This window comes from Grampus griseus, assembly GCF_964374135.1.
Source record: "Grampus griseus genome assembly, chromosome: 9".
NCBI lineage: Eukaryota > Metazoa > Chordata > Mammalia > Artiodactyla > Delphinidae > Grampus > Grampus griseus.
Genome location: NC_139003.1, coordinates 87,670,618 through 87,692,002, shown reverse-complemented (window position 1 = coordinate 87,692,002; position 21,385 = coordinate 87,670,618). Strand labels below are relative to the sequence as shown.

General features: G+C 39.3%; 1 protein-coding gene across 4 annotated transcripts in view; it reads left to right on the top strand.

Annotated features, from left to right (window-relative positions):
• PUS7 (pseudouridine synthase 7) overlaps positions 1–20,905 on the top strand; it is a 54,211-nt gene extending 33,306 nt beyond the window's left edge. For 3 of the 4 annotated variants that reach the window (XM_082662501.1, XM_082662502.1, XM_082662503.1), the window contains exons 8-16: positions 9,320–9,448; positions 10,094–10,219; positions 11,982–12,043; positions 12,908–13,068; positions 14,057–14,183; positions 15,588–15,689; positions 18,013–18,142; positions 19,073–19,164; positions 19,793–20,905. In XM_082662501.1, the coding sequence (XP_082518627.1) occupies positions 9,320–9,448; positions 10,094–10,219; positions 11,982–12,043; positions 12,908–13,068; positions 14,057–14,183; positions 15,588–15,689; positions 18,013–18,142; positions 19,073–19,164; positions 19,793–19,929 (1,066 nt within the window). In that variant the 3' untranslated portion in view covers positions 19,930–20,905. The remainder of the gene's footprint in view (positions 1–9,319; positions 9,449–10,093; positions 10,220–11,981; positions 12,044–12,907; positions 13,069–14,056; positions 14,184–15,587; positions 15,690–18,012; positions 18,143–19,072; positions 19,165–19,792) is intronic. The other variant, XR_014297236.1, reaches the window with a different exon arrangement.
• The last annotated feature ends 480 nt before the right edge of the window (positions 20,906–21,385 follow it).

Here is a 21,385-nt window from a genome sequence, read left to right as displayed (position 1 = left end):
AGCTGCCAAGTTGCTTATCTGATTCCTTCTTTCCTCCTGACTCTTATTAAATATTCCATTCGTTTCTACAACAGTAGTTACTGACCAAAGAGGGGTTCTGTCCTCCTGGTTCTCCCTCTGTTCACCTCCATCCTCTCCTGCCTGGACTCCAGGATACTGTTTCTGGATTAATTTATGCCCTGTGGCTCTCCCATTGTCCCTACATATCTGAAGTCAAGGATGTGGTGCCCTTTTTCTCCTGGATCTGCTGCCTCTGAGCAGCTGGCCCAGGCTGGTATAGACCCACTTTACACCTTTTTGGTACTCGGGTTGGACAGGGCATTCAGAGCCAGGGGAGAGGGTAAAGGAGTATGAGCTTTGCCCACTTCTCAGGCTAGCTTCCTACATTTTATAATAATTAATGGAATAATGACAAATGTTTTTTCCTCAAGAAATTTGGTCAGGCTGTTTCTGCTCATATTGAACCAGGAAACAGATAAGACTGATTGATAGCGTCAAGGAATTGACTGTCTTCAGGGAGTATGGGGACATTCTCAGCAAGGAAACAAGAATTCTCTGAGATGAAATGGCAAACTGGTATTATATCGGTGGATTTTAAACAGTTTAACTCAGTAACAGCATATTTTTAACAAGGGAGTAAGATAAAATTTCCCCACTACTTTTTCATGTAATGTTGGAAATTCAGAGGCTGCAAAGCAGGGGCACACACCTCTGTGGGGCTGCTTCCATGATTAGCTGCTCTGGGTTGATAGACCAGGCACTTTGGGGCAGAACAGCCTCTCGTGCAGGCCCTGGGCCCAGGAGCCGCATCCAGGTCCTCCCAACCCCTGTATTTCCAGGCAAAGCTGGAACATGGCTCCTCATAACAAGAGCCGGCAGGAATGTGCTTAAGGACCAAGGCTGAAAAACACTGCACAGTCCAGAGTAGTAAAGAGAGAAGTGTATTCAACAAAGTGAAGCACAGACGCTCTTTGTTCTGGTAGTTCTCAGCGTAGATGTCTTTTCAGAGGAAGTCTGAATTCAGAAAAACTTAAAACGGCTTTCTTAGGCACAGTGATACACTATGCAGCATTATTTGTGATTTTGAAAAATTGTAAACAACCCAGGTGACCCAAACTGGAAAATCTTAAATGAATGGCTAAATAAGTAAATTCCAATTGATGAATTATTTTTGACCATATTAGATTATTTGTAATTTTCAAAAAGGCTCTTTATTAAAGGAAAGGGCAAAGTGTGAAAGTCTCAAATGAAAAACCAATGTCCTGTTTAATGGTGAAATACTAGAGCATTTTATTAGAGCTGGGAACAAAGTAAATAAAGATGACCACACTATTACCACTATTTATCATTGTTCTAGGCATACTGTAATACAAAAAACAAAATTAAGAAATAAGTGGTGTAAAAATTATAAGGGAGGAGGCCAAATTGCAGTTTTTGTTACTGATATTTTATTGTTTCTATGCAAGGAGTTGACTGAAAGTTATACAAGATAGGAAAGATTATGTACAAAAATCAATATTCAGATGAGAGCCAATTAGAAATTATAATGGAAAAAACTCTTTTACACAGAAAAAGTTTAAAAGAAAAGAACATACCTAGAAACAAAGATTTTTGTAAAGTATAAGATCTCTCTCTATGAAGAAACTTTGAAATGCTATTGATCGATGTAAAAGGACTTGAATTAATGAATGCTATAACCTGTTCTTGGATACATATAAATGTTCTCTAATGAACAAATGTATAAATTTGTGCTGATACTAATGAAAATTCCAATAGAATGTTTCAGTGTAATCAAGCTGATCATAATGTGGGAAAGACACAGAACTAGCCATAAAAATTCTGGAAAAAGTGACTAATAAAGGGGTATTAGCCTCAGTATATATATATGACATATCTATAAAAATAAAAAATATATGTATAAATACATATAGATTTTTATTTTTAAAATGTTTTTATTGAAACATTCTCATGATGATTTCTGCTGTGGGGTAAATTGTACGCTTAGACTAGTAAAACATTTTAACTACACTTTCCACCCTAAGATATTTCTGGATTTATAGTAATCGATTTCTCTAACTTACCACCTGTTTTTATTTTTTTTAATTTATTTTTATTGAAGTGTAGTTGATTTACATTGTTTCAGGTGTACAGCAAAGTCAGTTTTATACTTATATATATATATATATATATATATATGTATATACACGCACAGACACACACACACACATATATTCTTTTTCAGATTCTTTCCCATTATTGGTTTTTACAAGATACTGAATATAGTTCCCTGTACTATACAGTACGACATTGTTTATTTTATATATAGTATTGTATGTATGTTAATCTCACATTCCCAGTTTATTCCTCTCTTCCCCCTTTCCCCTGTGGTAACCATAAGTTTGTTCTCTATGTCTGTGAGTCTGTTTCTGTTTTGTAAATAAGTTCATTTGTATATTTTTTTTTACCACATATAAGTAAAAGCATATAATATTTGTCTTTGTCTGACTTACTTCACTTGGTATGATAATCTCCAGGTCCATCCGTGTTGCTGCAAATGGCATTATTTCATTCTTTGTTATGGCTGAGTAATATTCTATTGTATGTAGGTACCACATCTTCTGTAGCCATTCATCTTTCAATAGACATTTAGGTTGTTTCCATGTCTTGACTCTTGTAAATAGCGCTGCTATGAACGCTGGGGCGCATGTATCATTTTTTTTTAAAATATATTTATTTATTTATTTTTGGCTGCGTTGGGTCTCCGTTGCTGTGCGTGGGCTTTCTCTAGTTGCAGCGAGCGGGGCCTAGTCTTTGTTCCAGTGTGCGGGCTTCTTATTACGGTGGCTTCTCTTTTTGCAGAGCATGGGCTCTAGGCATGCGGACTCAGTAGTTGTGGCTCATGGGCTCTAGAGCGCAGGCTCATTAGTTGTGGTGCACGGGCTTAGTTGCTCCACGGCATGTGGGATCTTCCCGGACCAGGGCTCGAACCCATGTCCCCTGCCTTGGCAGGCGGATTCTTAAACACTGTACCACCAGGGAAGCCCACATGCATCTTTTTAAATTAGAGTTTTCATCTTTTCTGGGTATATGCCCGGGAGTGGGATTGCTAGATCATATGGCATCTCTATTTTTAGTTTTTTAAGGAACCTCGATACTCTTCTCCATAGTGGCTGTTACCAATTTACATTCCCACCAACAGTGTAGGAGCGTTCCCTTTTCTCTACACCCTCTCCAGCATTTGTTATTTGTAGGCTTTTTAATGGTCATTCTGACTGGTGCGAAGTGGTACCTCACTGTAGTTTTGATTTGCATGTCTCTTAATAATTAGCAAGATTGAGCATCTTTTCATGTACCTGTTGGCCATCTGTATGTCTTTTTTGGAGAAATGTCTATTTAGGTCTTCTGCCCATTTTTTGATTGGTTTTGTTTTTTTTTTTTTGATAATGAGCTATATAAACTGTTTGTATATTTTGCAAATTAAGCCCTCGTTGGTTGCATCATTTGTAAATATTTTCTTCCAGTCTGTTGTCTTTTTGTTTTGTTTATGATTTCCTACGCTGTGCAAAAGCTTTTATGTTTAATTAGATCCCATTCGTTTATTTTTGCTTTTGTTTCCATTACTCTAGGAGATGGACACAAGAAAACAGTGCTATGATTTATGTCAAAGCATGTTCTTTTAAAATAATTAATTAATTAGTTAATTAATTTATGGCTGCGTTGGGTCTTCGTTGCTGTGCGCAGGCTTTCTCTAGTTGTGGCGAGCCGGGCCTAGTCTTTGTTCTGTTGTGCGGCCTTCTCATTGCGGTGGCTTCTTGTTGCAGAGCATGGGCTCTAGGCATGCGGGCTTCAGTAGTTGTGGCGCATGGGCTCAGTAGTTGTGGCTCGCGGGCTCTAGAGCGCAGGCTCAGTAGTTGGGGCGCACGAGCTTAGCTGCTCTGCAACATGTGGAATCTTCCCATACCAGGGCTCAAACCCGTGTCTCCTGCATTGGCAGGTGGATTCTTAACCAGTGCACCACCAGGGAAGCCCAAAGCATGTTCTGCCTATATTTTTTTCTAGGATTTTTATAGTATCTGGTCTTACATTTAGGTCTTTAATCCATTTTGAGTTTATTTTTGTTTATGTTGTTAGAGAATGTTCTAATTTCATTCTTTTACATGTAGCTGTCCAGCCTCAGTATATTTTAAAGCATATTATAGAAGTATAGTAGGGACTTCCCTGGCAGTCCATTGGTTAAGACTCCACACTCCTAAGGCATGGGGCACGGGTTCGATCCCTGGTTGGGGAACGAAGATCCCACATGCTGCGTGGCATGGCCAAAAAAGTATAGCAGTTAAAGCAATATGATACTGGCACATAAACGGGTAGCATTAGAATAATTACAGACCCAGATATATCCACAGAGTTAGTGTGTAAGCAAGTAGCATTTAAAATAAGCAAAGAAGAGTGTTGGTTTTTTTGTTTGTTTTTTAATTTATTAGTTGCAGCAGGTGGGCTCCTTAGTTGTGGCATGTGAACTCTTAGCTGCGGCATGCATGTGGGATATAGTTCCCTGACCAGGGATCGAACCCTGGCCCCCTGCATTGGGAGTGTGGAGTCTTAACCACTGTGCCACCGGGGAAGTCCCAAAGAAAAGTTTTGAGTCAGTGAATTTGTTGAAATAACTGAGTAGCCACCTGAAAAAAAAAATTAAATTGACTCCTTACCTGAGTTTTTATATGTCTTCACTGGAAGAGGCAAAGCTTTGCCAAATATTAACAAAGCCATTTGAAAGGCGGTATCAGCCACAGTGTCACTGCGAAGATAGATGGAGAGAGAGAGATATATGATATTACAGATAGATGTAATATGAATATTTATCTTTTGTAACCAGGTCCTGGGTGTAGTATTTATACTCCTCAATCTACCTTTTTTAAAAAGCCAAAAGATGCGTGTATGCTGATAATTTAAAATGCAGAACCAAAGCCACTGAGCAGCAGCTGATACTGTTACTGACTTGTGTGTGAACAGCTTTCCCCTCTTCTTTCCTTAACCTCCTTGTTGCCTACGATGAAGAGAGTCCATAATTTAAAGCAGAGCGGGAGAACTTGACCTCCTCCCATTCCTCTCTAAATGAGCCACTTTGGGCATCAGTAGTTGACTGGGGAGAGTAAACAGAAACTGCCAGTCAAAGCCCCTGGGACTCCAGTACCAGAGTTCTTTTCTTCTTTGCCACAAGCATTGTAGACTTTAAAAGACCAGTAAGTCAAGATTAGTGTGTTAGGGACAGCATGGAGGCCAGCACTGCTGTAAATGAGACATGACGAAAAGTACGTCACTACTGTTGGCCAGAAGGAAACAAAAGGAAAAGTACCCTTTTTACTCTAAAACAACAATAACTGGGGCTTCCCTGGTGGCGCAGTGGTTAGGATTGCACCTGCCAATGCAGGGGACACGAGTTCGAGCCTTGGTCCGGGAGGATCCCACATGCCACGGAGCGGCTAAGCCCATGTGCCACGACTACTGAGCCTGTACTCTAGAGCCTGCGAGCCACAACTACTGAGCCCACGCGCCTAGAGCCCGTGCTGCGTGACGGTAGAGGCCACCACAACCAAGAGTAGTCCCGCTCACCGCAATTGGAGAAGGCCTGCGCGCAGCGACGAGGACCCAATGCAGCCAATAAGTAAATAAATAAATAAATTCATAAAAAACAACAACAACTGCAAAAGTACTCTACTTATATCTGGGGATACTATTTAAAAAAAATAATCTCTGACTAGGGACACCCTTCCTAAATAGACTTAAATCCCAGAGCTATTTAGAAAAAATTCAACTAACTAAAATGCAACTAACTAAATTTCAACTAACTGAAAATCAGCAGACTCACAGACTTAGAGAACGAACTTACGGTTACCAGGGTGGAGGGGAGGGGGGAGGGATAGTTAGGGAGTTTGGGATTGACATGTACACACTGCTGTATTTAAAATGGATAACCAGGGCTTCCCCAGTGGCACAGTGGTTAAGAATCCGCCTGCCAGTGCAGAGTACACGGGTTCAAGCCCTGGTCCGGGGAGATCCCATATGCTGCGGAGCAACTAAGACCGGGCGCCACTACTACTGAGCCTGTGCTCTAGAGCCTGCGAGCCCCAACTCCTGAAGCCCGCATGCCTAGAGCCCGTGCTCTGCAACAAGAGAAGCCACCACAGCGAGAAGCCTGCGCACCGCAGCAAAGAGTAGTCCCCACTCTCTTCAATTAGAGAAAGCCCACACGCAACAATGAAGACCCAACACAGCCAAAAATAAATAAATAAATAAAAAATTTTTTTAAATCAAAATAAAATAAAAATTAAAAAGAAAAGATAACCAACTAGGACCTACTGTATAGCACAGAAAACTCTGCTCTATATTATCTAACAACCTAAATGGGAAAATGAAAAAAAAAATTTTTACTGTACAGTCCTATTTGGAGAAGAATGCTAACATAGGAGGAATGGTGGGTATAGGAAAACAGTCTTTCGCAGTCAACACAGTAATATTGCCTCAGCCAACAATTACCCTTGGGGGACTTCCCTGCTGGTCCAGTGGTTAAGACTCTGTGCTTCCAATACAGGCAGTGCGGGTTCCATCCCTGTTCTGGGAGCTGGGATCCCACATGCCGCACAGCGAAAAAATAATAATAATAAAAAATTATCCTCGGGTACCTAAACAGTTGGATGAAAGACTATGGGGGAAGAGGATAGTCACAGAATTTTTAAAATGTCACCCCACAGGTTACCAACTAAAAAAAGGGAAAGGAGAGAGAGGTACCGTTTCGCTGCGATACACTGAAAAAGCCACAGCATCACCTACGTGATATTCCCACCAAAATGTGGGCATCTTAATGTGAGGAAACAATGATTGTCCTGGTTCTTGATTAGATCCTGAATTTAAGGAGGTTTAAAGAAAAAAATCTAAGTGATGTTATTGGGGGAATTGGGTGAATTGGATGTGGACTGCTCATCAGTGGCCTTGAATTCACATTGGCTTTGTGAGGGTGACTGGTGGTTAGAAACGTGGGAGACCCTGCTGTTCTTAGGAGACACACTGCATTCACTTTAGGGGTGAGGTGTCCCTAGTCTGCAGGTCACTCTCACATGGTTCAGAAAAATACATAGGTTTTACCTGCATGTGTGTATGTATGCGCATATGTGTAATGTGTGGGTGTTCATATATCTAGAAATATATGTAAAGTAAATCTGGGAAATGGTTAGCAATTGGTAAATCTACAGGTGAGGTATAAGACCTTTCGTTATAGTGTTGGCAATTTTCTCCAGTTTGATTTTTTTTAACATGAAGTTGGGAAATTTTCTAAAGTGTAAAATATTATGAATAAACTCACAAAATGGGAGATAATATTTGCAAGCTATGTGGTAAAGGGTAGATTTCCTTAATATATGAAAACAGAAGAATATTAACAATCCAATAGAAAAATAAGTAGTAGGACGAACAGGTACTTCACAGTCAAGATAATGAAGAAATGTTTAGTTTCTCTCATAGTAAGAAGCATTCAGATAAAAATCAAAATAGCATTTTTTAAAAATAAATAAATTTATTTATTTTTGGCTGCGTTGGGTCTTCGTTGCTGTGTGGGCTTTCTCTGGTTGCGGTGAGCAGGGGGCTACTCTTCGTCGTGGTGCGTGGGCTTTAGTAGTTGTGGCACGTGGGCTCAGTAGTTGTGGCTCTCGGGCTCTAGAGCGCAGGCTCAGTAATTGTGGCGTGTGGGCTTAGTTGCTCCGCGGCATGTGGGATCTTCCCAGACCAGGGCTCGAACCTGTGTCCCCTGCACTGACAGGCAGATTCTTAACGACTGCACCACTAGGGAAGCCCCAAGATAGCATTTTTAACTTATCAGCCTGACAGAGCTCAAAAAGGTTTATAACATCCTGTGTGAGGAGACACAGGCCTGAGGAAGTAGTCACTTACATATTAATGGTGTGAGTGTGAATTGGTGTAACTGTTTTGGAGGGCAATAGGCGTTAAAATTTAAGATCCCTGCCTTCTAATTCTAGGGGTTTATCTGAATCATTCACTTATGTAGATGCACCAAGAAGTCTATACGAGGGTATGTGTTATAGAATGGATTGTAATAGCAAAAGATGGGTAGCAATTTAAATGCCCATCACAGGGGACTGGTCAGATAAAGGTCAGAGAAAGGATCCAGGCAGTGCAGCAGCCATTCTTTGAAGCTGTACACAGAGTGAGGCAGCTCTAGAAGGACTGTATGCATAAGCCAAGTCTGTAATATGCATTTTTTCAGTGAATATAAGCAAGATGCTGAACAATTCATAATGTAACAAAAATTGTTTTTTGAAAGGGAAGATCTGGATGCTAGTTACATGGTTGTGTTCACTTTGTGAAAATCCGTCAAGCAGAACACTTACGATCTGTGCACTTTTCTGTATATGTAACATATGTATTAAAAGCTTACAAAGAAATTCCAAAAAGAGAGAAGACAATAGGTATACCTGTGTGTACAGAATGTGTTACTAGAAGAATAGACAAGAAACTTTTAATATTGGCTGCCAGTGGGGAGGGGTATTGAGGGATAGAGATAGAACAGAGGCCTTTCAGTACTGTATTTCTTTTTCTATGTGTATTACTATTAAAGAAGTTAAGAAGTTTTTCATGAAAATTTTATCATGCCATTTAAATTATAGCAGGAGGGTACAGATTATGGTAGGATTCTGACTACATATATATAGTCAGATAAAGATAAATATTATATAAATATATTTGACATGAATTTAAGAAAGAAAGAATGGGAGGAAATTCAAAGTTAGATATTAACAGATTTTTTTTTCAGGTGATGAAACTGAATTTTTTTTTTTCTTGTTCTGTACTTTTCTGTATTTTTCCAAGTTTTCTGTAGTGAGTTTACAATACTTTTCTGAGGGACAAAAATGAAAATATGACTTTTTTAATGCTTAATAACTATCTTTTTACCTGTAGGGATTGCTCTCTGCTCCCTTTCTCACCCCTCTTCCCTCACAAAAACTAGAAAATTTCACAGATGATACTGTTCCATTATCAGTATGTAAGTAACATGAGGCTCTAAGAATATAAATATGGCCCAGGTTACATCATTCCAATAGGAACAGGTGTCCTCATGCTGGAGGAACATTCCAGAGGCAAATGAAAGGTAGGCTCACCCCACCAGCTGCGGTGCCTTTCTTTTCCATCGTCATAGTGTGTAGTCTCATTTCAAGCTGCTGTTTTCTGTAGTAAAGTGTCCTAGACCATTTCAGCCAAGCGATAGCTCATGACCCTCTTTCTGCTCCTTTTTTTATTTCGTATTTTTTAGAATAACTGCACAAAGACTTGCCCACTTGAATAAGTGCTTGATGAACTTTAAGCTAGGGAATTTCAGCTATCAGAAAAACCCTCTGAAATTGGGAGAGCTTCAAGGGAATCACTTCACTGTTGTCCTCAGGTAAAGAGCTGTGGGTATGAATGCAGACCAGAGAGGGTCTTGCTGTGTCACCTTGAGTCTGTTCAGAACAGTTGTTAATCCCAGTGAGCTGGTGCAGATGCCTGTGGCAGCCGGGAAGGCGGGGTGGGGCCCAATGAGGCTGGGAGAGCAAACACAGCTGCAGTGTTTGTACCAACACGCCCACCCCTCTAAAAACTCAGCACCACCTTTGAAAAGAAGCTGTCTCCTTGAAATGCAAAAGACGGCCTATGATTCCACTCATATTCAGTACCTAGAATAGGCAAATTCATAGACGTAGGTTGTAGAATAAAAGTAACCTGGGGTATAAGGTGCGGGCGGGGAGATGGAGAGCTACTGTTCAGTAGGTGCGGAGTTTAGATTTGCGAAGATGAAGATAGTGGTAAAGGTTGCACAACATTGTGAATGTACTTAATGCTACTGTATTGCATACTTAGAAATGGCTAAAAAGGTAAATTTAGTGTTGTGTATATGTCACAATTTTTTAAAAAGACAGTGTCCTCAGGAGGTAGAAAGCTGCAGGGGGCAAGGGAAAGGCACAGAAGCCAAGCCATGTCACTTGTGATATGCATCCCTGAATGTGTTGGCCTGTACATTTTTTTCTCTGGGTAATTTGGGCCCCTACAGAAATATTACTGGAACTGACGACCAAGTGGAACAAGCCATGAACTCTCTCAAGGAGATTGGATTTATTAACTACTATGGAATGCAAAGGTTTGGAACCACAGCCGTCCCCACATATCAAGTTGGAAGGTTTGTATTTAATTTCTTAACTTTCGTCTAAAAGAGCTCTCTCCTTAAAAAAAAAAAAGAAGCAGGATGTTTTTTGTTGGTGGTGTTTTTAATTATTTCTAGATTTCCTAGAAAAAATGGAAATCTGGGCCAAACAAAGCAGTGTGTCTCATCCTTTTGGATGACCAACTGATCCACAGCCTCCTTCTGTTTTATGATAATACATGCACACGGTGAAAAAATAAATCAGAGTTCAAAAAGATATAACTTGAAAAGTAAAGTTTTTCTCTCTCTCCTGATAGCCCATCCAGAGATTCTATTTTATTTTCTTTTTTACAGGTAAATCTTGGCTCAGTAAGTGACCCAGCAGTAGCATTTGGGTAACTCAGACCCAAAGTAGCCTGAAGGAGATGGTGTAGTTTATGATCTCTGTTAACAAGTGCTTCCTAGTTTCTTAAACTTGTACCTGCCCTTCCCCCATCCTTTAAAGAAAGTGGTATAGGGTGCAATTAGCAAGTAAAATTTATTTTAAGAACTCTCTGATTAGCTTTGAGATAACAGGAAATCCCTGTACGGCCGAGCTAGAGTGGGAATGCCATCAATAAATACTTGGGTTTATAAACTTACTTATGCTCTCCTTCTGTCCAGCAGAGACTGTGTTACCTAAATAATTATTCACCTGGCAGTTAGAACTGTGGAAGTCTGAGTTGGAAGTGATCTGAGAGGTTTAGTTCATGTTCTTCCTGGTGCTTCAAATCCTTTATTTTAGCAAAGATGAAATCTCGGCTTAGGGAGCCTGCCCAGGCTCACTAGTTGGTCAGGTGCAGCACTGAGAATAGAGGGGCTCTTCTTGAACCAGTCCATGGTTCAGCAGCTGACTCCATGAAGTTGCATTTGTTCATGCATCTTTAAGAGCACAAAATGAAAAATATCATGTAGTATTTCCTCTACCTCTTTGAGGCAGTGTTAGGGTTAAAAGCTCAGGCAGAAGGGGGTAATTCCCTGGCAGTCCAGTGGTTAGGACTGTGCGCTTTCGCTGCCTAGGGCCTGGGTTCAGTCCCTGGTGGGGGAACTAAGATCCCACAAGCCTTGCGGTTCAGCCAAAAAAAAAAAAAAAAAAAAAAAAAAGTTCAGATATGATACATGAAATACAACCTCTGTGTGATAAAAGAGAGTATAATAAAAGTTAAAGAAAAAACTGCATACACTTAAAGATCAAATAAGTCTTGAAAACTACTCTCTGAAGTGTTAACAGTGTTTATTTTTTAAAGGTTAGATATCAGGTAACCTTTCTTATGTACTGTTTAATTTTAAAGAAGCATGTATAACTTATAATCAGCAAATGTAAAGATACTTCCATTTTGGCAAGAATAATAGAGAAGGATAAATTGTATTTATTCTCTTTATCTAGGCAAGAAAGTATTTAACATGGGAGACTTTTTGAGAAGTTTCAAATAAGTTTTAGTATATAAAGACAACTTTGATTTATACAGATAATACCATGTATAACAGCTTAAAGCATGACTAGGTAGTATTTATACTATAACAGCTTTCTAAAACTGTGAAATGATATTAAATGTTATGAGTAAACATTATATTTTTAATTTTCTTCTCTTAAGTTCTTTTGACATTTACATTTGAAACCTGTGTTATATTAGTTTTTCTGCTTATTTTAAGTTTAATAAAATATATAAAGTTAATATGGTTTGTTACTCCACAGGCTTGGGCAAATAAAATTCATCTTAATGCAAAATTAAGTAATATACATGCTGTTTAATTTTAGAGCTATACTACAAAATTCCTGGGCTGAAGTCATGGATTTAATATTGAAACCCCGTTCTGGAGGTGAGAATAAAAATAATCTTAAGAAAAAAAAAAGAATATATGACTAGGTATTCGTGGAATTGCTTTGAATTGAAGTATAGGTACAAATTGCGATCATTATTTCAGAATTTTTAAAACTGTTTTTAAAGTAAAAAGTATAGTTTATGTCTTTTTTTACACAAGTTTTATGTATATATTTGAGATTTATAATTTATATCTTATTTTCAGGTCTTTAGCTCATCTAATTTATTAATTCATAAATGAATACATTCATTTCCTTTTCTCCATGCCGTATTAAATCTCTGAACATATAGGAATCCAAACAGATTTCACTGGTGGTTATTTTTTAAAGCAAAATGTAATACAATATAAAAACTTGGCAAAAACACACTGAGGATTTTTAAGTTTGGAGAGTTCATTAAAAACTAATGTCATACTGTATGGAAAAGGATTTAAGTACCACTTTACAAATCAGCAAAATAATTATGCCCACTTTGGATAATTATTCATTTGCAAGTTAAAAGAGATAAGGTTATCTAATTTTATGGAAAGTAACCCATTAAATTTGACAATACAATAGAAAAAGAGAGGGAAGGAAGAAAGGACTACCAAGGTTTTGTCTGATGTTGAGTCAGCTTGATAATGAACAGTCATTGGCTTTAAGTCCTGGGGTGGTAGCATGTTGAAAGCCATCTAGTTCTGTAAACTTTCTGCCCTTCCCATCTTTTCACTTTCTGATGATTATTCTCAGGTGACCAAAAGCGCTTCAGAGTATCTCTCTTACAAATAGCACTTTCTAATTTTGTGTTCTCTGTGAAGTGTTTTAAGTTATAGAACTGTCTTTTGGATAAATTGTTTAATCACAGCTTTTTTTCCCCCCACCAGCTGAAAAGGGGTACTTGGTTAAATGCAGGGAGGAATGGGCGAAGACCAAAGACCCAGCCGCTGCCCTCCGAAAACTACCTGTCAAAAGGTGTGTGGAAGGGCAGCTTCTCCGAGGACTTTCAAAATACGGACTGAAGAATATAGTCTCTGCATTTGGCATAGTGAGTGCAATTTGTGAAGTCAGGCACTGACTCGAGGTGGCTCAATGCTTTGAACTTTTTATCTTTAAATATTTTACTAAATTTTGGAAGAACAGAAGGTAAATAAGGATCCTTTGGCGATCTCTGAGAGGGGTGTTGCCTGCGGGATCCTTGCTGAGACCCTGGGTGGTGATAGGGGAGGGTGGTGGGTGCAGGCAGTGGGGCAGTGGTTGTTAACATGCAAGGCACGAGGAAAGCATCTGTGTGGAAAATACCTACGAGGAAATTTAAAAAGTATCTTGGTATTTGAGAAATTCAGAACCCATCATAGAGTTCATTTCTTAGTCTCTGTAGCATCAGAGCTGTAACCTGCTTCAGTGAGAGGGTTGCGCAGTAAGTGATCTAAATGACTACATTTTAGTGTGGTTTCTCTGTGGTGATTCAAGACTGGGTAGCATCATGGTAAGTGTAGCCTATACTGGTGTTTGTGTACTATAGTACAGATAGACTAAAGTTTAACTCCTAACTGTAAGTCTTGATTACTCTCCCCCAGATGTACAAAAAAATCAGGATTCCTGCTGCAGGAAATTAGTCGTCAGTTCAGTCATACAGGCTTTCTCCTTCCATAGAATTAGAAAGCACTGTTAGCTCTATGATTGAGGTGTAAATTCCTTGAGTTTGAAGTCTGTATCTTTGATTTAGGGTATAAATTCCAAAGCACTTGCTTTCTTCACATGAACGTCTGAACTGTGGGTGCAAAACGGGAGCCGCTGCAGCTGCTGCTGATCATGAACACCCCCTAGTCTGAGAGCTTCCGTCTCTAAAATTGGTGGCTGTGTGTCAGTTACTGTTTCTATAGGCTGTTAGAAAAATGGGAGATTGAAGTTACGAGTTTCTTGGACTAGGGGCACCACTAAACAAGTGGGATGTCTTGGAAAGTACAGTACTTTTAATATTTGGAATGTATATATTTTTTTCTCTTGCCTGTTTTTTATTTTTATCCCGTCAGATACCAAGAAACAATCGCTTAATGTATATTCATAGCTATCAGAGCTATGTGTGGAACAACATGGTGAGCAAGAGGATTGAAGAGTACGGACTGAACCCTGTCCCGGGGGACCTTGTTCTCAAAGGAGGTAAAAGGGCAGACACCATCCTTGCTCACCCAAACTTGGGTTCAGTTATTTGACACTAGTACTTAACATCCAGCCTGGCTGCTGGTTAAGATAGCTGTCTGGTAAGCTTGAAAGGGAAAGACATTGTAAGCTCAGACTGACTGGTATGGATCTGTCATATGTAATGAAAAATAGGCATCTGATTCGAAAATATGCACCTGACTCTCTCCGGGCTTCCATTTCCTCAACTAGGATAAGATTTGGACTAAGTGTTGCCTAAGATCCCTTTGCAAACCCTGATCTGGGTCTAGCTGATACTTCTCTACACTTCTGGGTGCACTTCAGCCTCCCTGCTGTCGTTGGCCAGTCTTAAAGAGTTTCTTTAAGTCAACACAAGACTGGAGTGCACTTTACATGGGGCTGTGATATCGTAGACATTTAGTGCACACTCTGTGCCTGAAATGTTCATAAGACATGCAAACAGTCCCATCTGCTGTTGAGCCCTTACTGTGTGCTGGGCCTTCTGCTAAGTAAGCCCTTTACCTGCATCTTCTAGTTTAAAACTCAGTATTACTGTGAAGCATTCTCTCTGTTCCTCACACGAGGTTCAGTCACTTACCCCAAGTTCCACAGCTGGTTAAAAAAAAAAGAGAAGGCTAGGACTTCCCTGGCGAGCCAGTGGTTAAGACTCCGCGCTTCCACTGCTGGGGACGTGGATTTGATCCCTGGTCGGGGAACTAAGATTCCACATGCCACTCAGTGTGGCCAAAAATAAATAAACATTAATTTTTTAAAAAAATTAAAAAGGGAGAGAGAAGTCTGGGAATCAAATCAAGTCTGTTTCCAAAGTCCGTTTCTTCCTGGCTACTTCCTGGAGACAGTCTGCTCATCTGCAGGTGTGCCCAGTAAATGCACTAAGCTTTTCATTTGTATGGAAATTTTAATTAATCTTTTCCTGATTTAATTTTTCCTCACCCAATATTGATCACATCTGGTGTATTTTAATGTCCCCTGTTCCACCACATTTCATCCTCTAAATACAGACGGGGTTTTTTTCCCCCATTGTTTATGCTTTTAGCAAAATGCATTCATCTGTGATGACTTTCCAAATAGTATTTTGTAGTGTTGTCTGATGAGGAAAAAGAAGCTAAAAGCCAGGAGTCCTAAAACGTGAGGGTGCAGCTGAGAAATAGATTATTTTTAGTTTTCTACTTTTTCTGAATCCACGGTATTTATTTTTCGGGTAGAATAGAAAAGACAGAAAGGTATATATTCCAAATTAATTTCTCTAAGCTTCATGGGGCAGTGAACCTGGGCACGCTTGCATTTCTGATTGCTTAGATGTGTAATTTTAGAAGGTTGGGCTTGTGGAAATACTGCCTGTTTTCTTAATTCTTCTTAATTTATCCATTGGTATATTTTCAGCTGCAGTTACCTGTATTGAGGAAGACGATGTTAATAATTACTCCATCCATGATGTGGTAATGCCCTTGCCTGGTTTTGATGTTATCTACCCCCAGCATAAAAGTAAGTTCCCTCCGGGGAAGATAGTTAAAGTCGGACATAATTAAGCCACTGGCAGCCAAGAGTCGAGAGAGGGGAAAAAAAATCCGTATTTTAAATATGATTTTAGAACCTTAATTTCCATCCGACTTGAAAAAAAATGTTTAGATTTCAAACATACATAAGCCGTGTTTGCTTATAAAAGTCTCCCTGAAATAGATGCATTCAGATGGATGATTTAAATTAAGAAACCAGGTGGTGGAGGTGGTGGTGATGGTGATAGTGTTGGTATCCTTATTGTTGTGGCTGTTATTATTGGCACTGTTATTTAAAATTTCTGAAATTCACTAATTCTTACTAAGGATGGAAGGGTTTGGAAAGAGTCATTGAGAAAGAGAATGGATAATTATACTTTAACGTTGCTTTTTTTAACCTTTTTTTTTTTTTTAAACCGTGTTAAGTAATACCTGTTCATTGTGTTTCAAGAGTCAGTGGGCTCAGAAGTTTACAAACTGGAATCTTAGTATTCCCTACCCTTATTTCCCATTTCCCAGAGGCTGATAAGAATTACTTCTGTACCTTCATGGATGCCATTTTGACAGGGGAATTGGAACTTTTACTGTTGAAGGATTCAGAAATTGTAAAAAAGAAAACAGCCCTGAGCATGGGACTACCCTGGTGGAACTGACCCTGGAAGTTTACTCCTCACCAGGGCTGGTCTGTCGGAGGTGTTTTCCTGTTAAAACATCTTTTCTCTCAAGAGCCCAGAATTAGTTTACTTATCAACGTTATATTCCTTGAAATTACAGAATGATTAGGATTAACACCCTTCTTTGATAAGGCAAATACTTATAAAAGAGTTGAGTGGTAGTCTGCCATTTACATGTTGACTAATCAGACTGCTGTGTGAGGTTGGCCTCCTGGAGGGAAAAGGATTAGACAAGAGCAGGGAGAATGAATAAGGGCGGTAGACAAGGGTGGGGTGGCCTGCCTGTGCTGCGTGGATGGCACAGGTGGTGCAGCGAGGAACCGGAGACCAGTACCAGGAGGTAGAGAAGGAAGGCACTGAGATGCTTGGAGCCACACTTGCCCTCTTTCCAGGAGAGAAAAAGAAAGCATTCTTTTCTTCTTTCTGGTACCTCTCAAGGTCAGAAACTTTGGGTTAGTTAGTATCAGTTAAAACATACATTCAGCTTAGCCTTTGACAGAGTCGATTGTGGAGACCTCGTGGCCAAGACAGGGGCTCACAGACTGGCTGGGTGGTGGTTCAGGCATGTGGATTCATGACGTAGGCACACTTGGTGTCAGCAGTGCTCAGTTAGGGATCCCTGCTGTCCTCACAAGTGGGTCGTGAGAGAGCCTTTCCTTGACCCTGGTCTAACCAACGTTTTTTACGAATGACGTGAGTAAAGAAATCTGCTTATCATATTTGCAAGTAGTATAACCCAAAATAGTTAATATTAATTATATGGAAAATAAGTATTTAAAAAGAACTGCAGAGGGCATTTAATAGGGTTAAATGTAAATTCTCATGTTTACGTTCAAAGATCAAGTGTACAGATGGAAAAGGCCAGTTTGGTGGTAGTCTACATGAAAAGTATCCGGTGTTACTATTAACGTAAGCCTGTTACCCAAGGCAGATGCGGGGTCAGTGGGGAGTACAGAAATATCAAAGGAGGGACGGTTGGAGGAACTTGTTGGTCTAGAGGAGATCATGGCTTAAAGGCCCAGTACTTACGAACACATGTGGAAGAAAGCAATTAATCTGTGTTCCAAAGCAGTTGACAGGAGTCACACGAAGACATATTTCAGCATGGCACAGAAAAAATTTTCCAATAATTGCGTGCCTCACAAAGTGGTAGCTCCCTGTAAATGGCAACGTGAAAGCAAAGGCTGGATGACTGTCTCTCTCTGGTGTTGTAAAAAAGTTTCTACATCAGGTGCGAGGGTGAGCCAGATGATGTTCCCAGGTCTCTTATTTTTATACATTTATTTATAACTACCTTCTTCCGGAAGGAGTTAGAGGCTCTGTATGTGGTCTCTTCCAACTCTGAGTACATATACATTGTAGTTGAGTAACTTCTGATGAAATGGCCTTTTGTAGCCATCTTGGGACCCTTAGCCCCAGATACTGTGCCTGGTTGCAAAAATAACCTACAAGTCGACCAAACCTAAACGGGAGACACCTAGTACTAGTTAGTAAGTCAGTACGTTTTAATTCCAGAGAACAGATTGGATTGTTAAATTGAGATGATTAATTTTGTTAAGGTGACAATTTATGTTACTCTCTATAGTTCAAGGTAGCTTGCTGACATGCTGCATTCCAACTGATTTTGTTTTATATTAGTTAGTGAAGCCTACAGGGAAATGCTCACAGCGGACAATCTTGATATTGACAACATGAGACACAAAATTAGAGATTATTCCTTATCAGGGGCCTACCGAAAGATCATTATTCGTCCGCAGAATGTCAGCTGGTGAGTAATAGTCTGGAATGAAATAGAACTGAACTACTAGATTTTAACCTTTTTCATTATATAAATATTTTTCATTGCTTACAGCCTGGCATAAAAGTGTTATTGCTGTTATTGAATACTATTCTCATTACTGCTACTACCTGGTATTTTTCAAATTATCAGGAGATAAATGAATTCAAATATATAGTGAAAGTGGCTAAGTTTACATCTTACTGACATTGCTAAATTATTGAAGAGATGTGCAGAGAATGAACTTTTTCCCTATTCCTAAAAAACTGAGATTTTCAAGTTACCTTACTCAGAATTAGCTCTGAGTTCCACACTGATATGGTTGTTTCATTATCATGTTTCTAGAGAGAAAAAGATACTTGTATTACCCATTTTAAAATACTTTAAATACCTAGTATTATGTAAAGCTTTATTTGATAATTTAAACAATTAAACCCTGGACTAGTTGCCCACTGTCAGGAAGTTCTCTTCCTTCTCTCCATCTCTTCTCCCTTTTCCTTTTCCCTCCTCTTCTCTGGATTGTGGGAAGAGGCTGACAGAGTTGGCCTCCATCTTGCCAGAGAGCAGTTTCTCACAGCAACATGGTGGTGTTAGTGGTGATAACCGCCCTGGAGAAAGTACAGATGCTGTGATTAATTCAGTTGCATCTCTGCCAAGTGAAGTTTACTACTTACCAACTACATACAAAAGGAATTTCCATCCTAGGGAAACATTTTTTATTTTTACCATAGGCTGGCATCATCTGTCACCTTGCTATATAGTATTTCTCTATAAAATATGGCCGTATTCTGTTATTGAATACTCCCACCTAGAATTATTTACACTAGGCCTGTGTGTTTTCCTTGCTGAACAAATGGTGATGAGTAACTTAGTGCCTGTTATGGAAATTCACATTCACACTTTTCTTTATGTGTTTCAAAGGGAAGTCGTTGCATATGATGATCCTAAAATTCCACTCTTCAACACAGATGTGGACAACCTAGAAGGGAAACCACCACCAGTGTTTGCTTCTGGTAAGTTTACTCAGCCATCAGTTCTGTGTCAACTTTGAAATGTTTTCTCATACAAAAACATATTTAAAAAAAAAATCTTATAATCACCACCATCTCTCAACCCGTTCTATGATTTCTATTTTGTGTTTGTCATCTTAGTTTTATGATTACAGTTGGAGGTCAGTGATTAAAAGAGTATTTCCCACTGAAAATGAATGAACATTATAGAAGGTTGTGATATTAGGTGATTGAATATCCTCCCCACTCCCATAGAGAGTTAACAAAGTTAAGTGAAAACCCAGCAAGAGAGTCTAGAAATGCCTTTTCATTGTCAAATTCTTGTTGCCATTCCTTTGTCTGTTTTCACCCTGTACTGTAAATTTTTTTTTTTTTTCATTTTACGTGTGTTTCTCTCCTATGCTCTTCTGTCACCTACCCTTTCTATGAAGGTTCCAGGTAGAATTACTATAGGGATTCAGCTGGATCCTTCACTCACAGACCTCTTACTTCCATGCCTCATTTTCTGAGGCCCCATGGGAAGTAGGCTGAAGAAAGGAGCACAGTTCTTTTATCTGTATAGAGATTATGTGACTCGCCCCAGTCTGTCTGCAGCTGCCTTACTTTCTGACTGTTCTTTCTTGCCTGGCAGAAGGCAAATACAGAGCTCTGAAGATGGATTTTTCTCTCCCTCCTTCTACCTACGCGACCATGGCCATTCGCGAAGTGCTAAAAATGGATACCAGCATCAAGAACCAGACCCAGCTGAATACCACCTGGCTCCGCTGAGGCCTTTGTCTCCAGATTAGAAAATGCAGACACGTTTGCTGGCTTCCTGTTCATTTTCCTCTTAGTACAGACCCCTATGTGGATTTTGGATCTTTGTACTAAAAAAGCTGTTTGTATTTTTCCAAGTTTTTATTAGCTTAATTTGCAGTATTTGTACATACATACAAATTTTGAGGATCCTGATTCTAGCTCAGAGAATATCAGTTGGTTAGAATATATTTCAGGTGCTTAAATCATAGTAAAACGTCAGCTTTACTGGCTTTATAATCATTTAAAGGAATTTGGTTTAAAGTAGCAGTGTTAGGTTTTGCTACATTCTTCGAAGGACAACAGTAATTTTTTTTTTTTTGACAACAGTGATTTTTAACGCATCCATCAATGGAGTACATAGCAGTGGATTTTAAGAGAAAGCAAAACAAATCTTGGCTATGGATAAATAATTAGAGTGAGCCTTCCCCCTAGAACCTGTGAATATAAATAACAGTACTCATGTTTGTTTAAATGGTGATAAAACATCCACAAGTTTAAAAACACCAAGTGATTGTCATTATCCAGCTCATGAACCAGGTTCAGGTAAGTGTTTATAGACTTCAGTTGCAATAGCTTTTGCATTTATTATTATCATTGGCTTGCAGGAGAGTTGCATCAATAGGGCTTTTTGTTTCTTGATGTAAACATGTGCACCTCTTTTTGTTAGTTAAGGTCTAATTTTTATTCTAGGTGCCTTTTATGTTCAGAACTCCTTCCACTGGACTGATTGATATCTGCCCGAAAATAAATGATAGAGAAGAAAGCTTTTGAAAACTTACAAGGGCTCCTCCTATCAACAGCATTATCCTTTGTTATTCACGGCTTAGGTATTTCCAGTTCTGGCCATGCATAAAACTTTGCTCTGGTGTGAAAGCATAAATATGCCTTCCCAAAGGTGTGTGACGTAATTGTACCATCATTTCTAGAACGAAATATAATAAATATTTTAAAACACTCAGTTCTACTGGTTATGTTAATAAATGAAATAAATACTTAAACTGAATGCAAATGAGAATGTTGGCCCTGCTGAAGGTGAGAAACTAAGTGAATGAGAGATCCTCAGAAAAGGTGTGTCGTGACTGGGCGTGAGATAATATGATGGCGTGTCCAATTGTATGACTGATTGACCATGTTAGACTGGCATCAAGGTTATTCTTACAGTAGCACCACTCACTTGCCTTCCAGCGTGCTTTCTGGATGGAAAAGAACGGGATAGAGAAAAGCCACCCTACTCCACCACGGGAATGTGGATGACATTCGTCCTGTATCTGGCAGTGGAAACAAGGTGGAAAATTGTATTTTAGCCCTGGTATTTTAATGATGTCTGTCACATTGCAGAGGTTAAAAAAAGATTAGAACCCTCCTGGTAAATTACCCTTTCAGCTGGCTAATTTCTAAAGAATCTTTTGCCCCCACCGGGGCCAAA